This window comes from Hemibagrus wyckioides, linkage group LG13 (assembly GCF_019097595.1).
Source record: "Hemibagrus wyckioides isolate EC202008001 linkage group LG13, SWU_Hwy_1.0, whole genome shotgun sequence".
Taxonomy (NCBI): domain Eukaryota; kingdom Metazoa; phylum Chordata; class Actinopteri; order Siluriformes; family Bagridae; genus Hemibagrus; species Hemibagrus wyckioides.
The window spans coordinates 13159929-13183099 of NC_080722.1; the positions used below are offsets into that span (position 1 = coordinate 13159929).

Below are 23171 nucleotides of genomic sequence, written 5' to 3' on the forward strand. Positions count from 1 at the left end.
CGTGCCATGCGTCTCAGCTTGACCAATCAAATCTTGTGCTCGGAAATTTAAACATTACCAGCTGACCTTTATCGTGTCCGTGTCTTTCTGCGAAACGTCGTTAAATTATTAAATTACGTTGTAAATATGGATCATATTAACGACGAGCCCACAAAGTTGTATTTTTATGAAAACAGGCTTTTAACCTTTGATAGCTGGCCATTTCAGGAAGACTGCGTTTGTACTCCTGAGAACGTAAGTAACACCACTACAACACCTGTATGGTTAAATATGTAGGCTTACCTAATGAGGTTGTACTAATGAGGTTATACTGATGAGGTTGCTGTTTGCTTAATTATTTGAAGATATGTTTGGATAGTATTTATGTAATTGTTTTTGGAAGGAGAGGACTTAAAGGTTCAAAGTTCTTCCTGTTGTAGATGGCTAAAGCAGGATTCATTCACGTGCCCTCTGAGAACAGTCCTGATATTGCACAGTGCTTCTTCTGTCTTAAAGAGCTGGAAGGCTGGGAACCAGAAGATGACCCTGAGTAAGTACTTTCGCAGTTTCTATCACTGTCAAAGAGTGAGCATTATGGTAATAATCTGGATACTGCAATGAATAATTTGCAGAATGTGGTAGTAAGTGATCCTGGATTTGTATGGCTGACCTTTGTACCAAATATTATTCTTTTTCCAAATGAAGTAAATACTTTTTAAGCATCCGATAAAATATTACTAAACCTTACGTCTGATTTGGCTAGGATTATTTCAGTCTCAGTTTAAAATGTGAAAGTAAACACTGACCTAAATGTATGAGTCCTCTTTCTGACTGTTGTTACTGGGGGGTAAAAACACCCTTTTTCTGCAAGTGGCAAAGAATATTAGATTTCTTAAATTGTGAGGTTTTTTTTGTTTGTTTTTTGCAATCCTTCCTTTTTGGTTTACATTGTTGCACTTTTGTATGTACTTTAGGTTTGTTGATCTGCCTCATGCTGTGTCCTGATTTATTTATTTTGTAAGACCTAACTTTATGACCTAAGTTGCATTCAAAATAAAACAAAGAAACGCATGTATAGAAATTTAAAACATTCACTTTGTAAAAGCATACTTTCCCAAAACACTTAAGAAAAGTGTTGGTTTTAAGAGCTTATTCACATGTTTTGTCAGATACTGAAAGCAAGTTTCTGTCTGACTAATCTGAGACGTGTTTGTTTAAATGCATTTGATAAAATTGTATTTTTGAAACAGACTGAAATGGATATCTGTGAATGGGGCTTTGTTAGCAAACCTAACTATCCTCACATCATTCTACATGTAGTTTGGGTTTTAAAATGATTATATTTATTTATTTATTTATTCATTCATTCATTCATTCATTCATTGATTCATTCAGAAAGGAGCATAAATCACATTCACCCAGCTGCAATTTCATCACATTGAAGAAGTCTGTGGAGAGTCTGACTGTGGAGGAGTTTCTCAGGCTTCAGAAAGAGAGGCAGAAATTTATTATTGTAAGTATCAATGTACAGTTAAACACACCTTGCATCCTTCCCGGACCAGGAAAAATATGATTTGTGATGGAAACTAAACTTTTATCCTAAAATCAGGCACAGATTCTTTACCAAGAAAGATGATTTTGTTTGTTGCAAATTCACAATTCTATTCAACATGGCATAGTATTAAAGACTGGTACTTGCCTCACATTTTTCATAAATCCACTAACGTCCACTGCACCTTTTCTATGATGTTATGCAAAATGGTTCCTTTATGGGTGCAGTTGTGGTCATACAGATTCATAAAAGACACACCAAATGTACACACTGATGTACAAAAATGTAAAGAAACACACAAAAGGTACTCTATACAAACTACCTCTAAATAATACTGTTAGTCATGGTATTTCATTATTTTTCCACTTCCCGGTTTTTGTTTACTTTTATGCTTTTACTATCTTCCCTGATACACTGGTTGATAGAGTATGACATGAATCACACAGTTAATAATTTATATAATTATGTACATGTATAATTTTGCCTCTGTACATCACCACAATGGACTTGCAATGTCCTCAGGATGCAATCCACTGTTAACACTCAAGAACAGAAAGTACATATGAGTTTTTTAGAAAACATTATTTAAAAAAAAAACACCTGGAACAAGATTTTTGGAAAGATGAAATTGTACCAGAATGATGGGAAGAGAATGGAGAAGAAAAGGAAAGGTTTATGTTCCAAAGCATACCACGTCATCTGTCAAACAATGTGGAGGCAGTGTTATTGCATGGCTGCCAAAGGTAATGGGTCACTGGGGATTTTTGATGATGTGACTGCTGATAGAAAAAGCAGGATGAATTCTGAAGTGTATACAGCTGTACTTCTGTTTGGATTCGGTCAAATTCTGCAAAACTGTTAGGTTGGCACTTTGCAGTACAGGTGGATAATGACCCAACGCATACAGCGAAAGCAACCCAAGAAGTAAAATTGAGTTGTCATTGAAAATGAATAAGTTGTCATTGTCCAAAGCTTTATTGACCCAACTGCAGTTCCTGCATTTCGCCCCTGTGCCCTGTTGCAGTGCTTACTGTGAATTATTGTTGCAGTTAAATCTAGAAAAAGCTCTAGAGTGAAATAAAATGTTTACATGAGTCCCTTTTTTTTGTTTTATAGAAAAAGATGTGTGGCCAGGCCATTGACAAATTTGAAGAAGCAGTGAAGTTGAAACGAGGACAGATCATCCAGTCTGCCATGGGTGAAGAATGAGGATAATAAATATGACGCTGCTGTTGTTATTGCTTTCACAAGACATTATTTCCAATTATCCATAATTTGATCTTTTTGATAATCAACTCATTTGGAGTAGGTGAAGTTTGTATATATGTATATAGCCTGTCTCTGTAGACTTTAGACTTTATTTGGACCGGACACTGGAATGTTTCAGTTTGGGTAATTTTATGCATTCTTTCCTGGAAATAAACCTTTGTTTTAAAGTCATGGCTGACTTCTGAGTCATTTTAAATTCTATAAGGATGTCACATTGTGCGTAAGTACTTTTCCTAATCACAATAAAATGGTGCATTTAGAAAATTACAGTTTGGATGTAGAGTCTGAGTTATTATAATGTGAGATAAGAACTAACTGAATGAGCACATGTTTTCTAGTCCTGTGCTTTATGTCCTGTCAGTGGTTACTGGTAGACTTTTGGAGCCAGAATACCTGAGCTAATATACCAAATACTTTGCTTGTCAACACAGCAAATAAAATAAACATGGTGAGTTTGTTCTGTTTTTGACTAGTCTTTTAATTTGTTACAGGGAAAACCTTAGGGAGAATTAATGCATTTCTGCAACCTACTGTTAAGTTATTGTGCAATTGTTTCTGTATAATTTCTGTTTTACACTACATGCAAAAATGTTTGTGGACATTTGAGAATCAGATCCATATATAGACCTTCCCTAAATTGTTGCCATAAAGCTGAAACCACACAACTGACTGAAACCCGGACATCAGTAATGGTCTTGATTAATGTTCTTGCGGTTGAATGGTAACAAATTTCCTCAGCACGTTCCAAATTATAGCATAAAGCCTGTAAAGAGTAGAGGCTATTCTAGCACCAAGAGAAGACTAGCTCTGGAATGTTCACCAAGCACATATGCATGTGATGGCCACATACTTCAGATGTAGTGTATTCTGGAATAAGTTGGTCATAAGCATAAATATAGTACATTGCTGAACTGTTTGAAAACTGCAAAGCAAAATAATATATATATTTCCATGGAAGCAGATTTTTGAAAAGATAGGTTTGAAGTGGAGCACTCATAACATTTTAGGTTGATGCAGGTATATTATGTCAAATACATGTCAAATACATGTGAGTTAGCATGATAAAAGCATTTGAGGAAAAACAAAAGTTTGATAATTGCTCATGAAGATTCAAATTAAATAACAAATCTTAAATTTGCCATTGTATTTTCCATTGCAAGCCTGCTAAGATGTCTTGGGTTGGCATTTAAATTTGGGAATGAAAAAATATATCAGACTTATCAAACCTATTATTGCAGCTTATCAGATCTGTTCAGGTTACAGATAAGAATTGGAATGATGATAATGGAATCAGCCACAATAACAAATGTATATTACAGATGGTGTGAGGAGTACCTATGTTAAATAATATGAGATTTTAGTAAATACAGCTGGATAATCCAGCTGATGTATGGTGTGGTGTGCAGTCAATGTTTCAATTTATTCCAAAGGTGTTCAGTGAGGTTGCGGTCAGGGCTCTGTGCAGGCTACTTGAGTTTCTCATAAACCTTGCAAACCATGTCATATGAGATTTTATAGGTGTTGTCAAGCAGGAACATGGTAAACAGGTTCCAACATCACTCCTTGCTCTTCTTGCTTCAGATCAGTGTAATATCTGATGTGTCCTCAGATTCAAGATGGTACTGGTGATGTCAGCTGCTGTATCTATCTAGACTATATTGCCAAAAGTTTTGGGACACCCCTCCAAATCATTGAATTCAGGTTTAGTTTTTCAGGGGATGAGCTTGGCCCCTTAGTTTCAGTGAAAGAAACTCTTAATGCCTCAGCATACCAAGACATTTTGGACAATTTCATGCTCCCAACTTTGTGGGACCCTGGCTCGCAGTCTCCGCCTTAATTCATCCCAAAGGTGTTCTATCAGGTTGAGGTCAGGTCTCTGTGCAGGCCAGTCAAGTTCCTCCACACCAAACTCACTCATCCATGTCTTTATGGACGTTGATTTCTGCACTGGTGTGCAGTCATGTTGGAACAGGAAGGGGTCATCCCCAAACTATTTCCACAAAGTTGGGAGCATGAAATTGTCCAAAATGTCTTGGTGAAAAACTGTAGAACAACCCCTGAATTCACTGATTTGGAGGGGTGACCCAAAACATTTGGCAATATAGTCTATCTATCTATCTATCTATCTATCTATCTATCTATCTATCTGCCTGCCTGCCTGCCTGCCTGCCTTGTCTGTCTATCTATCTATCTATCTATCTATCTATCTGCCTGCCTGCCTTGTCTGTCTATCTATCTGTCTATCTATCTATCTATCTATCTATACTGAACTGAAATGTGTATCTTTTTTTTTTCTCAGCCACAGGTAAAGTAATGGCATAATAAAGTTTGATTACTCCCAAAAGTAATTAATTTCCACTTGAATTACAGAGACAATGCAATGAATGTCTTAAAGCAACCGCTGTTTATTTACGATACAAAATGTGCATTCACACTGATCAAGTTAAATAAGCTAATCTCTGCCTTTAGCGCTATGGGAAAGACTTCCGTAAAGAGGGTTGGGAATTGAGGCTGAAAGCAAAGGAAGGAGCCTCGGCTTAAGTGCATCCTGTTATGAATATGCATGCGTTTATACAAATATAATGCTCACCATTGGCGGAGAACTTTGAAGACGATTAAGTGTTTTCTGTGACGTTGTGACGATCAAATTGTACACGTTAAAAATGCACAAAATGAGCTCAAAGTGCATGTTTTAGGCAGCAAAATGCCTTCGATAGGTGGTGCTCATTATCCCTGAGATGTTTGACGTTTTTACCCGCCTCGTGTCACATCGTCTTTAATAAGCAGAAATGCATGAAGACTGACTTGAGTGCACTTTATTATTCTGTATGACAAGTGCTGAAGTTTTGCCCCTGCTTTGTATTTTGCTTCTAATTATTATTTATTACACTGATCGATATGAGAGTTGGTTTTGGCTCCGTGGTCCTCGGCGCTGGATTAAGCGCCATTCTCAGCTTCATCTTTCTGGCGCTCGCCGTCGGAACCGATTACTGGTACATTATAGAGGATAAACGGACGAATCACACAGAACCGCAGCATGTGCATTCTGGACTTTGGGGAGTGGAAACTGGTAAGGCACTTTTCTTCTAAATTCGTCAAAAAAAATCATCTTTTATTATTGACAGTGGGCTAACTTCAAAAAAGGGATTTATTTACTAACAGTAAAGTCAAATCATTTCTGAGGTGATGTCTGATTGCAGATGAACAGCCCTTTACAGAAGATCCTCCAAAAATTTCAGAATCAGAAAAACACATGCAGAGTAAGCATTTCCTCATATCTAACTTTATCAATGAATTACCGCAGCTGAATTCATTTCATTGCCACTGATGTACAGAAGCAGTCATTTAACACAAACATGCTCTCTTGTCCATTCTGCTCTGACTTACCTACAAGTAGCATTGTTAGGCTGTACATTATTCTTCACTTGCGAGTCATTTTTAATAATCAGTTGTAATTCTCTTTCATGTAGATATGCATAATGTGATTGCTGTCCTGCTGCCTCTCAGTCTGGTGCTCTTAGTGTTTGGAGGAATATGTGGTATGGTCAGCTCTCTGGCCCGGAGTAGACTTCTCCTCATGGGAACTGCATCCTATTTTCTTCTTTGCAGTAAGTTTGTGCCATGTACAAGTCTGCATGTCCGTGATAGACTAATGTTGTTTCATGTTATTGATTTACATTTGACGCAACTGCTGATATTCAGCATAACATCAAAGCTTATAATTGCGAAGAGCAACACTTCTCATAACTGGCCTTCTAAGGAAATGGTTGTCTAATTACAGCAGCATCTAATTGCTTCACATTTCCATGATCTCTTTATGAGGATAGTGCTTTTGCTGGCTAACTCAGAGGAAACCAAAAGAGTAAATTGGCTGTTTTGAGAGCTGTGTTTTGGGACCAGTGTTATTACAGTACATTATCTTTTAATACCTGTGGGCAGAATTAACAGCTTTATTGAATTCTTTTTTCCCTCCAGCTTGTATATTAGAGTCTTACTGAGTAGATGAAAAAGTGAGGAGATCGGTGCTCCTCTTGGACATTTCTGTAATGCCCCAGAGAAGGTACTAGATTATCCTTACCAACTAAATATGATAATTGTACAAAATTGTATACACCAATTCAATTGTTTGGTTCATGATTTAAGATTGGAAGTGTGGGTTGTTAAGTGTCCTGCCCTATTAAAAAAGAGCACAACAGCTGTGACTACTGACTGTCTGCTTCAGAGTTTCACATGTGGACAATTCCCAAGTCAAAACAACTTTTCTAGGACCTCTATAATAAGAATTGTATGGATGCATGAACATTTCACATGTGGGTGTTCATCATACCACAATAAGTCAAATTCAGCCATTTTAAAAATAAAAGTAGACTTTTGAGGATCAGATTACATTTTATGAATAAGTAATGCAGAAATCAAAGTAAATCTGAAGGATTGAAATGTTGTAACTGTAATATATACTAAACTCTAGAGACAGAACAGTCTTTGGTTTCATGTCCTTTCACGGGGGAATAGGCATAGTGAACTTTATTAACAACACACCTAATAGTTATCCAAAAGCAGGAGACATGCAGTATGCAGGTCTCCTTGCCTTGAAACACAGGAAGCTACCAGAAAATAATCCTTTGCACTTCACAATGGTAATCCAGATCATCTAATAAGTATTTAACTATCTAAGCTTTTAACTAAAGCTTTAGGTGAGCAGTTAAGTTCCTAGTCAAATATTTCAGCCCTCAGTATTTATTCCAGACATGAATTGGATTTGATTGATCTAAATAATCTATATGACAGCGAATTAGGTGTTTACTGTGCATGCAGGAAAAGGTGATCATGATTACAAAAGGTTTACCTTACAGTTGTCCACCATTGCATTTTCATAAAACATGAATATGGAGATGTCAAACTCCTCAGTATTTAAACAGAATGCTGATATTAGCAGTGTATATCAAGTATGTGGGTATTTGGGTAAATATATTTTCAAATATTGTTCATTTTATGGCCTGTGAAGAATTCTGATTGCACCCAAGGTATAAAAGCAGGCCACACACACACACACACACACACACAGAGTCTGTTTAACTGAGCAAATAACTAATTCCTGAAGTCTACCCCTCTTTTTCTTTCCTTTTACTAATTAGAACCTACATCAATTTGACTCTTTATTGCCTATTAAGGTTATGTACTTATTCTGTCTCATTTTGTTGTTGATGGTAAAGACCTGCAGTGACATGCACTAATGTTGATTTGGTTCTAATGCCTGCTGTCTGAGATTCTGAGCGCTTTAGTGATGGGCCAATATGAGCCTCTCTGTGCATGTGATTGCAGCTGTACAAGACTGGTTTAAAGCTTTTGTCATTTTCTATTAATAAATGGTAAACCAGTTTGTTAGACTGTGTTTGTTTTGTTTGTGACACAGCATACCACTGAGACCATCATTTCCTGTGTGTAATTATTAAACACAGATAACTGGCAATTTGGCAGAGTAATAAGTTGGATTGAAGGTGGTTGTATCTGTACCCATGTGGCTCAGTAGAGATGTAAAAAAAAATTAGTTGTAGTCATCTAAAGGCAATTTTAAGCAAATAGAGCAAACAGTACCAAGGATCTCAAATTTATGAGATGTGTTTTAAGCTTTTTAGAATATTGTACAGATTTGTTGAATATCGTTGTACACCCTATATTTTAGATTTAACATCATGGCATTTATTGTACCTAACTGTTAATGCCCAAAACAGTTCAATTAAAAGGGGAATGCATGCAGAATTACAATTTTAGGCATATATTACAGCCTTTGCTGTAGCACAGGTAGATTATATTAATTCTAAATTACATTACAGCTCCTTGATATTCCAAGCTTATTGTCTACATTTGGTTTGAGGCCAAGGGGCTCATGAATCCTGTATCTGAATTAACACAGAACAAATTTATAGGAAATGATTAATTTTAAGACCCTAATGATACTTTAATGTTTTAAAACAAATTACCTTGTTAAGATCGTAATGATATATTTATTTAAATAAAAAAGAGCCAAACCAAGCAATACCAATCCAACAATAGGAAAGCAATAATATGCAATTGCAAAGCAATAATATACTTTACTAAACTGGGAGGGCCTCCTGTAGTCAACAGTGTTTAAAACAAAGAGTCAAAAGGTTTTTGATTATGCAGTTATGGCATATTCTACCATTCCCCAATGGCTTAATAGCCTAATAGTGCTAGTGTTCAGCAGAAGGTAGGAGGCACTATTTTCACATGATTTAAACATATTGGACATGCTTTAGGGTTAAAGGAACGACAGGGAGACAAGAGTGTTAGTACTCTTCTCTACTGCCCATCTGCAGTCAGGGTATAAGACAGCATCTTTGCTCATGCTGGCCTTGTTTTTCTGACATGTCTTAATTGAATATAGCAACTGTTCTTTAACTAACTATAATAATTCTTACTATCTTCCTATACACTCCATATGTTTTTTTTTCTCAGGCCTTCTCACTGTCTCTGGTGTAAGTCTGTATATCAGTTATTCCCAAAAAGCTCTGGAGGAGGCAAAGATAAGGATTGGGTTGGAGCAGATGGCCATGGTTCACACATCCTTCGGCTGGTCAATGGGCTTGGCCTGGCTCTCCTTCATCCTGGAAATGATAACCGGTCTTCTCCTACTGCTTGCTGCCTGGATGGTCCAATTAGTCCAGTACCAGGAGACTGTGGCCCCTATATAATTCAGATCTCCAGTGTGCATGGGTTTGCCAAGTTAAAAAGCAATAGTGCTGTCATTCCAGTAGCGTTAACATCCCATCATTTATTTATTTCACTTGGGTACATTTTAAAGTACTTTTGTTTGATTATGATAAATCAATAATGTTTTTTCTATGCATTTTACACATACTTTATTTAAATTTAAATATAATTTTCTGGAATGGTAATTGTGGAAGTTATTTTTTAAGTATTTTTAAATAATTTATAATTGAAGTGTTGACCAAAAGCATGTTCATAGTATATTGCACAAAAACAAGACCATTAACGTCCATTTTAACACCATTTTTCTACACTTTAATTAACCATAAGCCTAATTCAAAGAGACCCAGCAATGGTTCATGTCAACATACTGGACTTGAGGTGTTCCAGATGCAACACATATGAAAGTTAAGAAACTTTAGCCATCAAAACAACCTTTAAATTATTGCTTTTGTTAAAGTGTATGCAGAGTAAGTACCAGGCCACAGTAGCTTATAATTTTGAGATATGTGCTTTACCTAATGTGCTGGACATTATTTTACTTCATCACCTTTTTAGGATCATCTTTATCTGCCCATTCATATAATTATAGTTATACATGCAGTGGTTGAGACATTTTACAATGGCTTACCCTTTCTGTTAGGTCTACAAGCAGTATAACATATTGTTTATCTCAATGACTTGATAAATAAAAACTTTATAATATAAAATCATCCATGCTGTAAGCGTTTTTCAATGTGTGTTTTCCAAATGATGAATGAAAACACTTGAGATTATTCAATTATGTTAAAAGAGATGTTTATTCACATGAATGTAACACTGGAACATTGTTTTGCTGTGGCGCTCATTGTTGCCATAGGCAACTATTGTTCTAACCATCAAAGTTAATTGAATTCCGTTCATGCGTCCAAGGTGTATTCAATTAGAAAATAGATACAGTGCAATACTATTTATGGACAATTTGTACATAGAATTTTTATTAACTCTGACACTTGTAAAGCGCCTCTTTGTGCAGCTGCTCTCGAACGCTGTGACTAGTGTGTGGCTCAGGGCTCTGGATTGAGATGCAGCACAGCAAATGCAATATCCTTCTGGTCATTAAGGCAATCCATCTTCAGAATGAGTGTGAGTGTGTGTTTATGGGGCATGTGTTACATGTACTTAATATGCAAACCTTGGTGACAGACTCATTATTCCCAAATGAAAAATGTAGCATTACATGTGCTAAAGGACAATCTTATTACAGCCAGAGATTTAGAGACAACATTGTTTATATTAATTTATATGTGTATACAGTGGGATCCAAAAGCCTGAGACCACAATGAAAATTGGATATAAACAGAAGGTTTTGTTTAAGAAGGTTTTAGTTAAGACAAAGAAAGTAAATGTGCAATATCTAGAATATTTCATATGCAACTTTCCTCATTCTTTCTATTAAAGCATGTGTTCAGACGTAACACTGATGGATTTCATCTAAAGTGAATCATAAAGTGAAGGTTTTGCCCAAGCCTGTGGAGTCCATGTCAGTTCACTCAAGCGCACACTGCCATTAAAGCAAAAGGATCAAAGATAATAGGAAACTGAAATTAATGTAAATATTTCAAAGATTCTATTTTTCACTCAAGTTGTTGCCATCAGTATAATTTGTAATGAAAATGATTGGGAAAAAGTGAAAATAGAAGCATTTTCACTAGTGCTTTCAGACCTTTGGTCCTCTCTGTACATTTAAAACATGGACCAATATAATTTGAAGCTTGCAGTAATAGTCACATAATATGGCTGTTGTGTTAAATATATATTGTGTGATATATATTTTATTACAGTAGTAAGTCTCAAATTACAGTATTTTATTGTGGGATTTTTCCACATTTTTTAAATAATTATTTCCAGCTTTGTAATATATTCTGGTAGTTAATGGATACATGATTTATTCATTTTAAGATCAGTTCAATTTAATGTCATTTCTATAATTGTCTTTGTTCACTCTTCCTGCTCATGTATTTTTTCTGTCTTAGCCTTGGGTATTATATGGTCTTGTGTGTGTGTGTGTCTGTCCTCTTGCACACACTGTATTAAAACCTGCTTTGTCCAACTTATATTTAGACTATAGAACGCCCTGGTTGCCTTTGTGCATGCAGTTATTATAATCTGGCTCTTGTTCTCCTGATTCTTCAGTTATTTTACTTTTGAAGAAGCTGCAGCATTTTGATGGTCATTCAGAAAGATTTACAATAATTCTCTAATAATTGTGGGACAGTTATGTTCTCTGTTTGTGCGCTGTGACTGACAGGAGTCTTCAGGGAGGGGGGGGGGGTTGTCATATTTACCCCAACAAATGAACAATCTAGGTCATGTAGGTATTCACAGTATTGTTCACGGGACAGGAACAGACATGCACTTGGTAAAATCACTGGTTAGGGTTTTTTCCCCTCAACTGGACTGCATTCATTCAGACTCCTGATCTCACTTTTTGGCCAAATTGTGCAGGAAGTTATGTGAATGTTGAATGTTCAATGGAAGCTTCAGAGTTCAAAAAGGCCTCCAGCTTCTGGGCAAATAAAATCAGATTTATCAAAATCAGAATTGTGAAAGTCACACCATAGTGGGGTGTTTAGGGCAAATTCTTATTTAAATAAGCCAATGAAACAATGTTTAAAATTCTGTTTTATTTCAAATCCATATAAATTGTTGCTTTTATAAATCAGGACTGAAGGATTTGTAAGCTTTATATAATTGAAATTCACTATTCCAATCAAAATATAAATTACTACTATACAAGTGAAATGTAATTGATGTGGATTGAGTTTAAAGTGCTGGAGTGTAATACAAATGTTTGCTTATTTAGTTCAAAATATCTTGTAACACGTCTTGATTCAAAATGTCTTGCAACATGTAGACAATAAAGATGATTGAAGATTTTTCGCTTGCTTTCATGTACTTTCTGCTGATTTCAACTCAAACTGTCGTGCCACAAACTGAGCTTTCTTTATAGCCAGCTGCGTGTCCTCCTCACTGACATTGAGGTGCCACACAGCTCTTACTGTACCCCCGACATGAGGAAACATAAGCACACGCACTCCCTTGTTCAGAGCAGCAACCTCCTCCTTGCTCACCTCCTCCATCAGCTCACAGAAACGAGCCGGACTCAACCCAGGAACTCGCAAACTAAAGCGCACTATGTTGGTTTCAACAGAAGACAAGTCCACATGGTACAAAGGAGGATCACACTGGGTCAGAGCTGTAAGAAGAGGCAAAGACTTCATATTAGACAGGGAATATTTTATGTTGATTTGTTTGTTATCTATCTTGAAATCAGTTTGAGCAAATAACAGTATCAAGTCCAGTGCCACTGTCTGACAAGTTGATGTAATCACAATAGGTTGAGGTCAGGGCTCACAGGGCAAACTTTTTTGGAACTTGTTTTGTACATTGAGGCATTGTGGGCACATTCAGGCATCATAGAACAGGTTTGAAGGTGTTTTAAACAATTATGCGTCAAAAGTTTTGGGGAAGGGTCACATGCAGGGGTCATAGACAGGCATCCACATACATATAGTGTCTTTTGGGTGGATAATTGTGAGTGAGTTGTATGAAAGGTTAACAGGTCGAACAATTAAAAACAACAAGCATGTCCTGAACTGCTCTCTCTAAAGTGAGTTTCCAATTATCACAATTTTAAATTAATACAGCTTGTCATGTAAAAAAAAAAGTCCTCTTAAAAATAGGCAACTTTTTTTTTAGCTAGAGGAAGTGTAATTTTAGATGCACACGTATTTAGTAGTCACAGAAATGGCTTTGCGGCTCATACATCACCTTTGGCAAAGGTCCTGGCATTTTTGTGGTCCTCCTCCAGTCTAGCCATCATGTCCACAAGGGCGATCTTTCCAGCTGCTGCTAAAAAGCCTGACTGGCGCATTCCACCTCCCAGTGCTTTACGAGCACGCATTGCTCTCTGGATGAACTCTTTAGACCCAGCAAGCATGGTCCCAGCAGGTGCTCCTAAGCCCTTTCAAAGACAGTCTGTAAGCAATCATTGCTAAGCCACAACTATTGCTAAAAACCACTTCTCATCTCTCCCTTACAATTTTTCCTAATCAGTATCTTTTTCTCTCTAGAATTGTCCTCGGCATTGAAATTGTTCTCTCACTGTATTATTTTCTATAATTTTTTATATTTTCCTCCCATGTATTTCATCCTGTTTTGTTGTAACATTGTGTTTTGTAAGTATTACGTTATTTTGAACACACTTTGGTACAGCTTCTGTGTATTTTAGAGACTATAACTCATATTTTTCTGTGCATAGTTTGTGTTAGTTACTGCTGTGTGAGTAGATCCACCACCCACATAGTCTCCGTAGTGGTCCTTTGCTCTCTTTCCATTAATAGACAACAGAGATGTCGCTGACAAATCACAACAGAGGGAGGACATTCAGTAACTGTATAACTATAATATGCATCTACATATGGTACATATGGTGTTACCTAATAAGACGGTCAGTGAGTGCACGTACAAGAGAGTTATAGCTAGTAAACTGGAAACTTGTAAAGTAATTAATTAAAGTCAATTTTAAGAAAAGTTATTTTGGTTTACTGAAAATAATTTTTTTGGTACTGATCATTCAGTACTATTATAAATATAAACTGTTAAAAACTGAAAAGGCATGTCTGCATGCTGATATGTTTTGCATTTCTTATATGAAAGTACAAAAATTCATCTAATGTGCATCTGTCAGCATAAAACCAGTCACGTAAGTCATGTAATTGAAATGCAAATATCTTTACTGGCACCCTGACTCTCATTTACATTATGTTAAAAGTAGGTCTACTTCACCTGGGGGCCAATTCTGGACAGCAGCTCAAGCAATGCAAGTTGGACATCATATCAAGCAAAAATATCTTGAATGTAGTGATATACGTGTGATACGATACATGAACAATCTTGTTTGGAATATTATAGAAGGTTTTATGGAAGATTACATACAAAAGCTTTTTTATATGTTGGCAGTGAGTAGAGCTCTTACCTTAGATAGACACACACTGACCGTGTGGCAGTGTTTGAGTAAGACAGAGGGATGCACACCCAGTGCCACTGCTGCATTCATCACCCTAGCACCATCCATATGCACAGCAAGTCCATACTTATCTGCTATAGAGCGCACCTGACAGGAAAGATGTTGCAGGTCAGATGTTTATAACACCAAGAATAAACTGATTTATGAACACTCGATGCTAAGCTATCAGTCCATTAAAGTGAATAGTGTACATGTAGTATGGAATATAGTGTCTCTAACCTGCTGCAGGAAGGAGACAGGGAGAACACGTCCACCCATGATGTTGTGTGTGTTTTCTAAACAAACCAGCCGTGAGCGGGGATAGTGTTCATCAGGGTAGCCATGGCGGATCTTTGATTCCAGCTGCTCCAGATCGAACGTTCCATCAGCCAGAGTCGTGAGTGTGGTGGAGTGTACACCAGCAAGCTGAAGAAATGTGTCAGAACAAGTGCCTTTCATTAGCAGCCAACACACAACAGTCACACACTCAGATAATATGGCATACTTCAGAAAACACATGCATGCTGGAGCAACAAAAGGATCAAATGATAAAAGTTAGAGGGAAGCTTATTTAATTATCTAGCTACCAAATGATGCTTTAGAATAGCAAGGCAGAAATAACACAAACACATTAGGAAAATTAAGCACATGGTACATACATGTATGCTCTCTGATTTGTGTGAACCATACCTGTGCACTCCCTCCCTGCTCATAGATGTGCAGATGAGAGAGATCTCCCACTATCATCTCATCCCCCCTCTCTCTGCAGTGCACCATGACTGGAGAAGGAAAAGAGAGATAATGTGTAACAAGAGCTGTAAAGCTTCAAACTGTTGAGTTTAAAATACACCTGAAGTCAGAGCAGGGTTTTTAGATTTGGGGGGAATTTGATAACACAGCACTGTTAACACATTTCTGTTTAAACAGAGACTTAAAGAAAACTGAGAGTGAGAACGATTCAGGAAGAAGTAACCTATCTGTTCTGTTTAAGTCTTCTGCAAAAAGTAGTTTGGAATAATAATAATAATAATAATAAATAATAATATTTATTATTATTATTGTTGTTGTTGTTATTATTATTATTGCCTTGTAAGCAACCACATTTCTTGTAATAGAAAAAAGCAGATTTGTACTCCTTATCTCACATACATGAAATTATGCCACTCACTTATGAGAAAATATCCACACTTGTTTTATTTGGAGTACATTAGACCTGAGGAAAACTTTATTAAATGATTATTAAAGATAATCAAGTTAAAAGATAAAATTTCTAAAGAGTGGCCTAAACAACATAACTTTATTTGCTATGCAAACTGCAAAAGTTCAATCCTATTATGAGGCAAATGAACGGTGCCTCATAAAAAATTAAAATAAATTAACAATTTTCAACATTTCATTTGCAAATATATCCAACATTTGCAATCACAATGCTGTGTGCAATGCAAATATATGTCTAATTCATGTTGCTAGGGTTTTTTCCTTGTGTGTGAGAATATGAGCTCAGCTGTAACCTGATGGCTTTAAATAGACCGAAAGGGCCTTAAATTCAATTTAAAAAAAATCTTTACCTAGATACCATAGATGCCATTACTGTTATTAGTGAACTAAATTGGTGTGACTATCCTGCTCTACTTTGACAACTGAGACACTAAAACAGACACTCTAAAATCTTTTGAAATGAGGTAAATGTGTGGAGATGGTGTTAGGCCATTGTAGTATTCAAAATAACATGTTAAAAAGCAACTCCAACAACCTTTTGTTTTCTGTCTTTGTTGTCTTTAAATGCAAGGTGATGGGGTCATGTACTTATATTAAAGTTAGAAGCCCACTGAAGGAGTGATGATGCCTCTATATTCTTGTGGTAATTACAAAAGCCTCTTATAACAGATGCACATTCAGAGCACAAATTACGCAACTGTGCTAATAATCTAACGATATACATGCGTGGGGATTTAATGAGATTTTTTTAAAATATGACCCTAATATAGAAAACTTAGAACGAGAGACTTTATGTGAGTTAGGCCAAACTTTGGAAAAATTTAAATGCATTAAATAAACAACAGGGGAAAAAAGAATTGATTTAATGTAACATGATACAGATTCAAAGAAGCAACCTTGCCAGAGACCAAAATCATTTCAGTGTGTAATCTACCAGGAAAATGCAGGAATATATGCTTTATTTTTTTAAATACATTGTACAGCTTACCTGCTATCAAATTGCTCATGGTTCCTGTGGGTACAAACAAAGCTGCCTCCATGCCAAACATATCAGCTGCCACCTTCTGCAGTTCTGAAATCAATCAATCAATCAATAAATAAATAAATAAATAAATAACAACTTACATGCAGAAATTTCACAGTTTCAAATTAGGGTCTATAACATCGATATTTTGATACCCTATAAGGAACTAACTTGTTTTGTGGCCATTCCATACATTAATTGTACCTACAAATGGATAAAATGCAAGATATCTAGTTTTTTAATAAATACAAATAGTAAGTGTTGGCAAATTATAAATAAATAAAACAAAGTACTAAAACACGTACTGCTATAATAAAATAATCAACTGCAGTGTGGTAATGGCATCACATCACAGTGGTTTATTATTATCCTAAAATGACATGCTATGTTGTGTTTTATTCCTTACATACTATATTTTATGTACTACAGTATTATAGTATCTTAAGTCTTATTTTGTATTTTTTTTTGTATGTGTACAGTTAAAAAATATAGCACTACATGTCAGGTTTTGGTGGACAGTTTATCTTATTTCTCCATTACCCTTCACTCAGGATTCATCTCAGTTTCTTAGGTAGGTCATGATCCGTAACATCTGCTCAACGTTGATCCTACGATGTTCTCTTAACATTGATAGATAGAATAGGGGCTAAAGCAAAAGATGGCCTACAGTTGCTAACTATATACCAAGGTTATCTATATGGAAGGTGTATTTGATAAAATGGTCAACAGGTGTAAATGGGCCACATTAGATGATTAGAAATGAAATGCACAATTTGGCCCTTGTCAAACTCGCTCAAATCCTTACGCTTGCCCATTTTTCCTGCTTCTAACACATCAACTTTGGGGACAAAATGTTCACTTGCTGCCTAATATATCCCACCCACTAACAGGTGCCATGATGAGGAGATAATCATTGTTATTCACTTCACCTGTCAGTGCTCACAATGTTATGCCTGATCGGTGTATGTTGCATATTGGATCCTATTATTATTGCCAGATACTGTAAACTTATGAATGTTATTATATTTATTATTACGTTATTTATAGTTATTAGCCGGTCTGTTTGGGATTGATAAATCTTATAGTAGGTTTATAAAAATGTCAACTATGACATATCTAATGCCTTCTGTTGGTCTAATAACAACCTGGAACTCAACACCAGGAAAACAAAGGAGGTCATCATGGACTTCAGATGTGCTGGGAATCACACTCATGCTCCCAGTCACATCAACGGAGCTGCTGTTGAGCGTGTACCCAGCTTTAAGTTCCTCGGGGTCCACATCTCAGAAGACCTCACCTGGTCCATGAACACCTCCTTCCTAGTTAAAAAGGCACAACAGCGGCTTTATTTTCTGAGGAGACTGAAAAAGGCCCATATCTGCTCCAAGATTCTTGTGAACTTTTACCGCTGTACCATTGAGAGCATCGTCACCAACTGCATCTCAGTCTGGTAAATGCACAGCTACAGACCATAAAGCCCTTCAGCGGGTGGTGAAAACCACCCAACGTATCATTCAGCTACCCACCATCAATAGCATTTACAATAAACGCTGCCTGCAGAGGGCTAAAGGCATTACCAAAGACGCCTCTCACCCGAATCATGGACTATTTACCCTTCTCCCATCCAGAAGGCGCTTCCAGTGCCCTAGTGCCCGCACAAACAGACTGAGAAATAACTTCTTCCCTGTGGCTGTTTTCTTACTGAACAGCTGATCACACTTATACACTGTACTATCTGCGTACATTTACTTTACCTCACTGTTATACACCTGGCATCTTTGCACTATAGAAATAAAAAAAACAGGTTTTGGACTACTGTACATTTTTATTCTGTACATAACAGTACTATACATAACTATACACACTGTTATACATAACAGTGTTATACATGTTAATTCATTACTATACAGTGATTGTACATACATATATACACTTTTTTTTTAATACCTATTTATATTTCCCACTACACCAGTACATAAGACATCCATTGTCTTGTACATTTCACCCCCATAGCTGTATATGCTTATTGTAATTTATTGTAAATATGCCACTTATGCACCTCTGGTTGGATGCTAACTGCATTTCATGGCTCTGTACATGTACTCTACAATAAAGTTGAATCTAATCTAATCTAATAAATAGCCAAAAAATGAGGATCTGTTCAGGTTAGTTGTTTTACATTTAAAGAGGCTATTTTAAGAACTCCTGCTGTAGACAGGTCACTGAGCTATTCCACAATCTTTGGCAACCTTGTGGAATCTAATAAATAATCCGTCATTATATCAATTTAATTTTGTGATCGGGTTTAAGGTCGTGCCAGACCAAGTAAAACGAGTTGTTGTTTAAAAAAAAAATAATGACATCCTCTAACCATTTACGGTGGGATCTTCCCCGAACACATCATCACCGACCCTGGCCTGTACCATGGCAGTGCGCATGGCTGCTCCAGGTTCAGTCACCGTGTCACTGCGCAGATCCACCGTGTGCATGGGCCCGGGGTCTCGAACCGCCGTGCTGCTGTTCCCGTGATAAAACCGGACCTGATTCACTACACGCAAACAACATCCGCCATAACGGATTCGCTCTGAGACCCAGCGGAATTTTACACACCGCACAAGGGACCGAACTGACACGGACATCATCTCTGCAAACTTACAGAATGAAATCTACTCTTTACTAAACCCGTGAACTTTGTGTTGTTACACTCGATAATCATTCACCATACAGTTTAAAATCAAGACATGCACAATGGAAAGTGAATCATCGATGATGCGGGTTGCCATCCCGATTGGATTGAATCCTTTTTGAGTGAGTCGTGTAAATGAACCGGATTATGTTGTGTCTAAAAGATTACTTCAGTGCTTTGCAAAAAAAAATAAAAAATCGCCAAGTATTTACTATGTATAAAATATCATAGATACACAATTTATCCTGCTCTAAACGATTAATCATATGAATGAATGAAAATTCACGTAGTTTGATTCATCTGAACTGGTTGTTCAAAAGAATCGAATCGTTCAAGTGAATTACTACTTCAGATCACTGATCCGTTCAGAAGCCCTATAAACTGTGGCTAAAAAAAAATGAGCTTGACGTGTTCAAAAAAAAAAAGCGAAGTAAAAAACTGACCAGTCAGTAAAACCATTGTATTGCACACACTGGGCATCACAGTTCCACCGAAGTTTCACAAGTTTGGCAGCTCTGTTCCTCTATTTGGAGAAGAGTGGATAGGGTGTTTCTAGCTCTGTCCACACGATGACGCCATCAGTCCACTTCCACACCACATTGTCGTCATCTATTCCTAACCCCAGAGTTCACTAGAATTGCATTTGCAATAATAAATACTGTAAAATCATATGCATTACAGCCATCCTATTCAGTGATAAGCTTCCTTAGGTTTGTTCTTTTTGGAACTATATAACTTTCTGAAACTGTCACAAGTCATATACAAGGAACAGACAGACAGATAGATAGACAGGTCAGTCTTAACATCTTGTGATCACGTCACAGATCATATGACAGCAGAAGTGACATGCCTGCCTTTTGTGACACATTTAAATAGCTGGAGTAATGTGTTCTTATTTACAAGCATACTGGCCAGTCAGGCCTACCCGGCTGATGTAGTGATGTCACACAGCCTGGAGTGAAGGATTCCAGGCCTTTGGAGGCGGTGTGTTCACAGGCGTGCTTTGTCTGTTTGATTCTAATAAAAGCCAAGAGGAGGTGTTCGCCTCCACTGTGAATGTGAGGAGAACAGCTGCCCAGGTTTCCAGTAAGAGGCATGACGACAGGGGAGTGGAGCAGTGGGTGTGCCGGCTGGCACCTTGTGCTCAGATTGTATTCTAATGAGAATGTTTGTCCTGCTGGTGCAGTACTATGGCAAGCTCCTTTGCTCATGCCTCTGTAGGCTGGAAATGACCCAGAACTGCAACATAAAACTTTAAATAGCTTTTTACATGAAAGTCATTTAGCAGTGAGGTAAATTCTTTTTTAAAGTTATATGCAGCATGAGTGGCAGGATACTGTAGCGTGTGTAAATAGTGCAAAAAGTCATTTTGAGATAGTTAGGACTCTAAAAGCATTGTTGTTTGTTTGAGATAGTTAGGACTCTAAATCTCTCTGCTTGGACAACTCATAAACCTCAGCATACTTTTTAAACTGCAAAAGCCTTTTATTTCATGCAGATAAGGTTCATGAGACTGAAAGAGGATCCAGGCAAAAAAAAAAAAAAAAAAAAGATAAGGTTCCTTTGCACTATTTTTTTTTTTTTTTTACCCCTGACCAAAGTTTATCCAAAATGATGAGCTGCTTGAAAAAAAGGTAATATATTATTGTCAACTTGCTGTATGTGTGTCTCTCCATGTTGTCTACATAATCATTATATCACCTTTGCGATATAAAATATCACCTGAGCTATAATTTTTTTTTCTGTTAGTTTGTTTGTTTATGAATTGTTTTTGCATTGTTAAATGATTTCACACATAAATGCAGAAGACAAAACTTGTTAAACAGAAGATGTTTGCACAGCACTGTAAGTGGTTAGCCTTTGGGGAGTTTCTCAGTACATTGGCTTTAGTTGTTCTCCTTCCTAAGATCTAGCTATGCTTCTGAATTTATACTTGTGCAACTTACTACATGTGAAGGAATTAAAAAATAATAATATTAACAGTTTGCTGTAAACACTTTCATTTCAATACAGTAAGACAATGGTTTCAGGTTTATCTGAATAATGAGATACTCTCACTCTCACTCAGATTGCAATGCATATTTGTCTAAGAAAAAGATATTGTATATTTGACATATTTACCTTTTTCAGTTTGTTTTTCTATTAACTCTGTAGAAAAGCCTTGTGCAAACTGGTAATAGTTACTTTACTTTTTGTAGGTCATTTACTTTTCCTGCGGCATAACTATTTGTTCACTGAGTTGTCCAATCAATATAAGATATATGACTAGATTCTCTACTGCATAAATACAGAAGACATTATGTTTAGTTGATTATGTTATCTGTTATAGCTGACCAGCACTGTGAAACCCAAAATGGACAGTGTGTTCTGCGGTGCATCATTTCCCACTTAGAGACTAATACAGGCTAAACATAGAGAAGATGTGTGAGCACTTTCTAGATCATGACATAGCAGTGGATGGAATCTAATGGATCTATTTTTGTGGAGTGTTTACAGCAACACATACACAATACAAACACAAATTTAACCCACTCACTTTTCTAATACCACGGTCGAAAAATTACTTCCAAATTAAAAATTTGTCACATCATTGCTATAATGATACAGAACATAACAACTGAACCATACTTCTACTCGCACAACAATGAGCCATAAAACAATGCTGTGCCTTTTACAGTGCTATGTTCATGGCGTAACAGAGGAAGATCTTTTTTAAAAAATAAATAAATATTCTAATTAGCCTGTTTTAAAGCCATATGCACATTGTTGTACTTCTCCTCTCTTGTGGTGCTTTTGCAGATGACAGCTGCAGAATGGATCTTTTATTACTGGTAGACCTTTGATGATATCAGTGTGATAAAAGGGTAAAAAATAATTTCCTGTCACACTGCTTACAATGACTGTCACCAGTTTTAAAAACAACAATAAAATACTCCTGTCATATTGTTCCATCTAGAAAATATTTCCCCTTTCCTTTTGGAAAAAAAAACGTTTCTCTCTCTCTCTCTCTCTCTCTCTCTCTCTCGTCTTTTTCCCTACTTTTTTTCTCCCTCAAGCCCTGATTCCTGGCAGTACATGGGATTCCACAACAGGTATTCCAGTAAAGGCTGGACGGCATTGTTCAGTGTTATAGTTATAGTAAAGCCCAGTGTGATAGCAATTCAGACTAATGCTTTCAGACTCTGATTATTTATTTTATCAGAACTCTCCAGGAATGTTACATAAGTAACACTGACTTTCACAGTCCTTTTCTTCTCTTAAAACTCTAATCCCTTCTCTCTTCTCTGTGGGTGGGTTTGTGTACTTTTGCATGTGTATGTGGGTTCATCGTTGAAAACTCTGCAGAAAGCCTTTGTCTGCATCTTCGAATGAAACAACTTTCAAAATTCATCTGCTTCACTGTTTCTGGAATAGGATCTGGATCCACCTTGACTCCCAAGAAGCAGTTACTGAAGATTAATGAAGGCATGAATATTCCATTATAATTGCTTTATTAATTTATTGACAAATGTCTTTGCATTTTTTACATTTGCATTTGCATTTTTTATTGTTAATTTTTTATTTTGCATATACTGCAGATAACTGATATACTGCAGACACAACAGTGTCAAGGAAAAACATCCTCAGATGGCATTAGGAAGAAACCCTGAGAGGAAACAGACAC

The 23171-nt window shown here is 36.6% G+C and overlaps 3 protein-coding genes across 3 annotated transcripts; 2 read left to right on the top strand and 1 right to left on the bottom strand.

Moving 5' to 3' along the window:
* Window positions 1–12: 12 nt before the first annotated feature.
* Window positions 13–3120, top strand: birc5a (baculoviral IAP repeat containing 5a). The gene is made up of 4 exons (XM_058405765.1): window positions 13–234; window positions 420–529; window positions 1375–1492; window positions 2648–3120. Exons 1-4 carry the CDS (start codon window positions 127–129, stop codon window positions 2738–2740), a joined length of 429 nt encoding a protein of 142 aa, XP_058261748.1. The 5' UTR covers window positions 13–126; the 3' UTR covers window positions 2741–3120.
* Window positions 3121–5413: 2293 nt separating this feature from the next.
* tmem235b (transmembrane protein 235b) lies at window positions 5414–10135 on the top strand. Its single transcript, XM_058407323.1, has 4 exons — window positions 5414–5870; window positions 6001–6060; window positions 6271–6408; window positions 9278–10135. The coding sequence occupies exons 1-4, from the start codon at window positions 5699–5701 to the stop codon at window positions 9511–9513; spliced, it is 606 nt and encodes a 201-aa protein (XP_058263306.1). The 5' UTR covers window positions 5414–5698; the 3' UTR covers window positions 9514–10135.
* Window positions 10136–12175: 2040 nt separating this feature from the next.
* tha1 (threonine aldolase 1) lies at window positions 12176–19597 on the bottom strand. The gene is made up of 7 exons (XM_058407322.1): window positions 19193–19597; window positions 16786–16869; window positions 15270–15358; window positions 14820–15005; window positions 14550–14687; window positions 13343–13535; window positions 12176–12767 (listed from the first exon to the last, which is right to left on the bottom strand). The coding sequence occupies exons 1-7, from the start codon at window positions 19461–19463 to the stop codon at window positions 12460–12462; spliced, it is 1269 nt and encodes a 422-aa protein (XP_058263305.1). The 5' UTR covers window positions 19464–19597; the 3' UTR covers window positions 12176–12459.
* Window positions 19598–23171: the final 3574 nt, after the last annotated feature.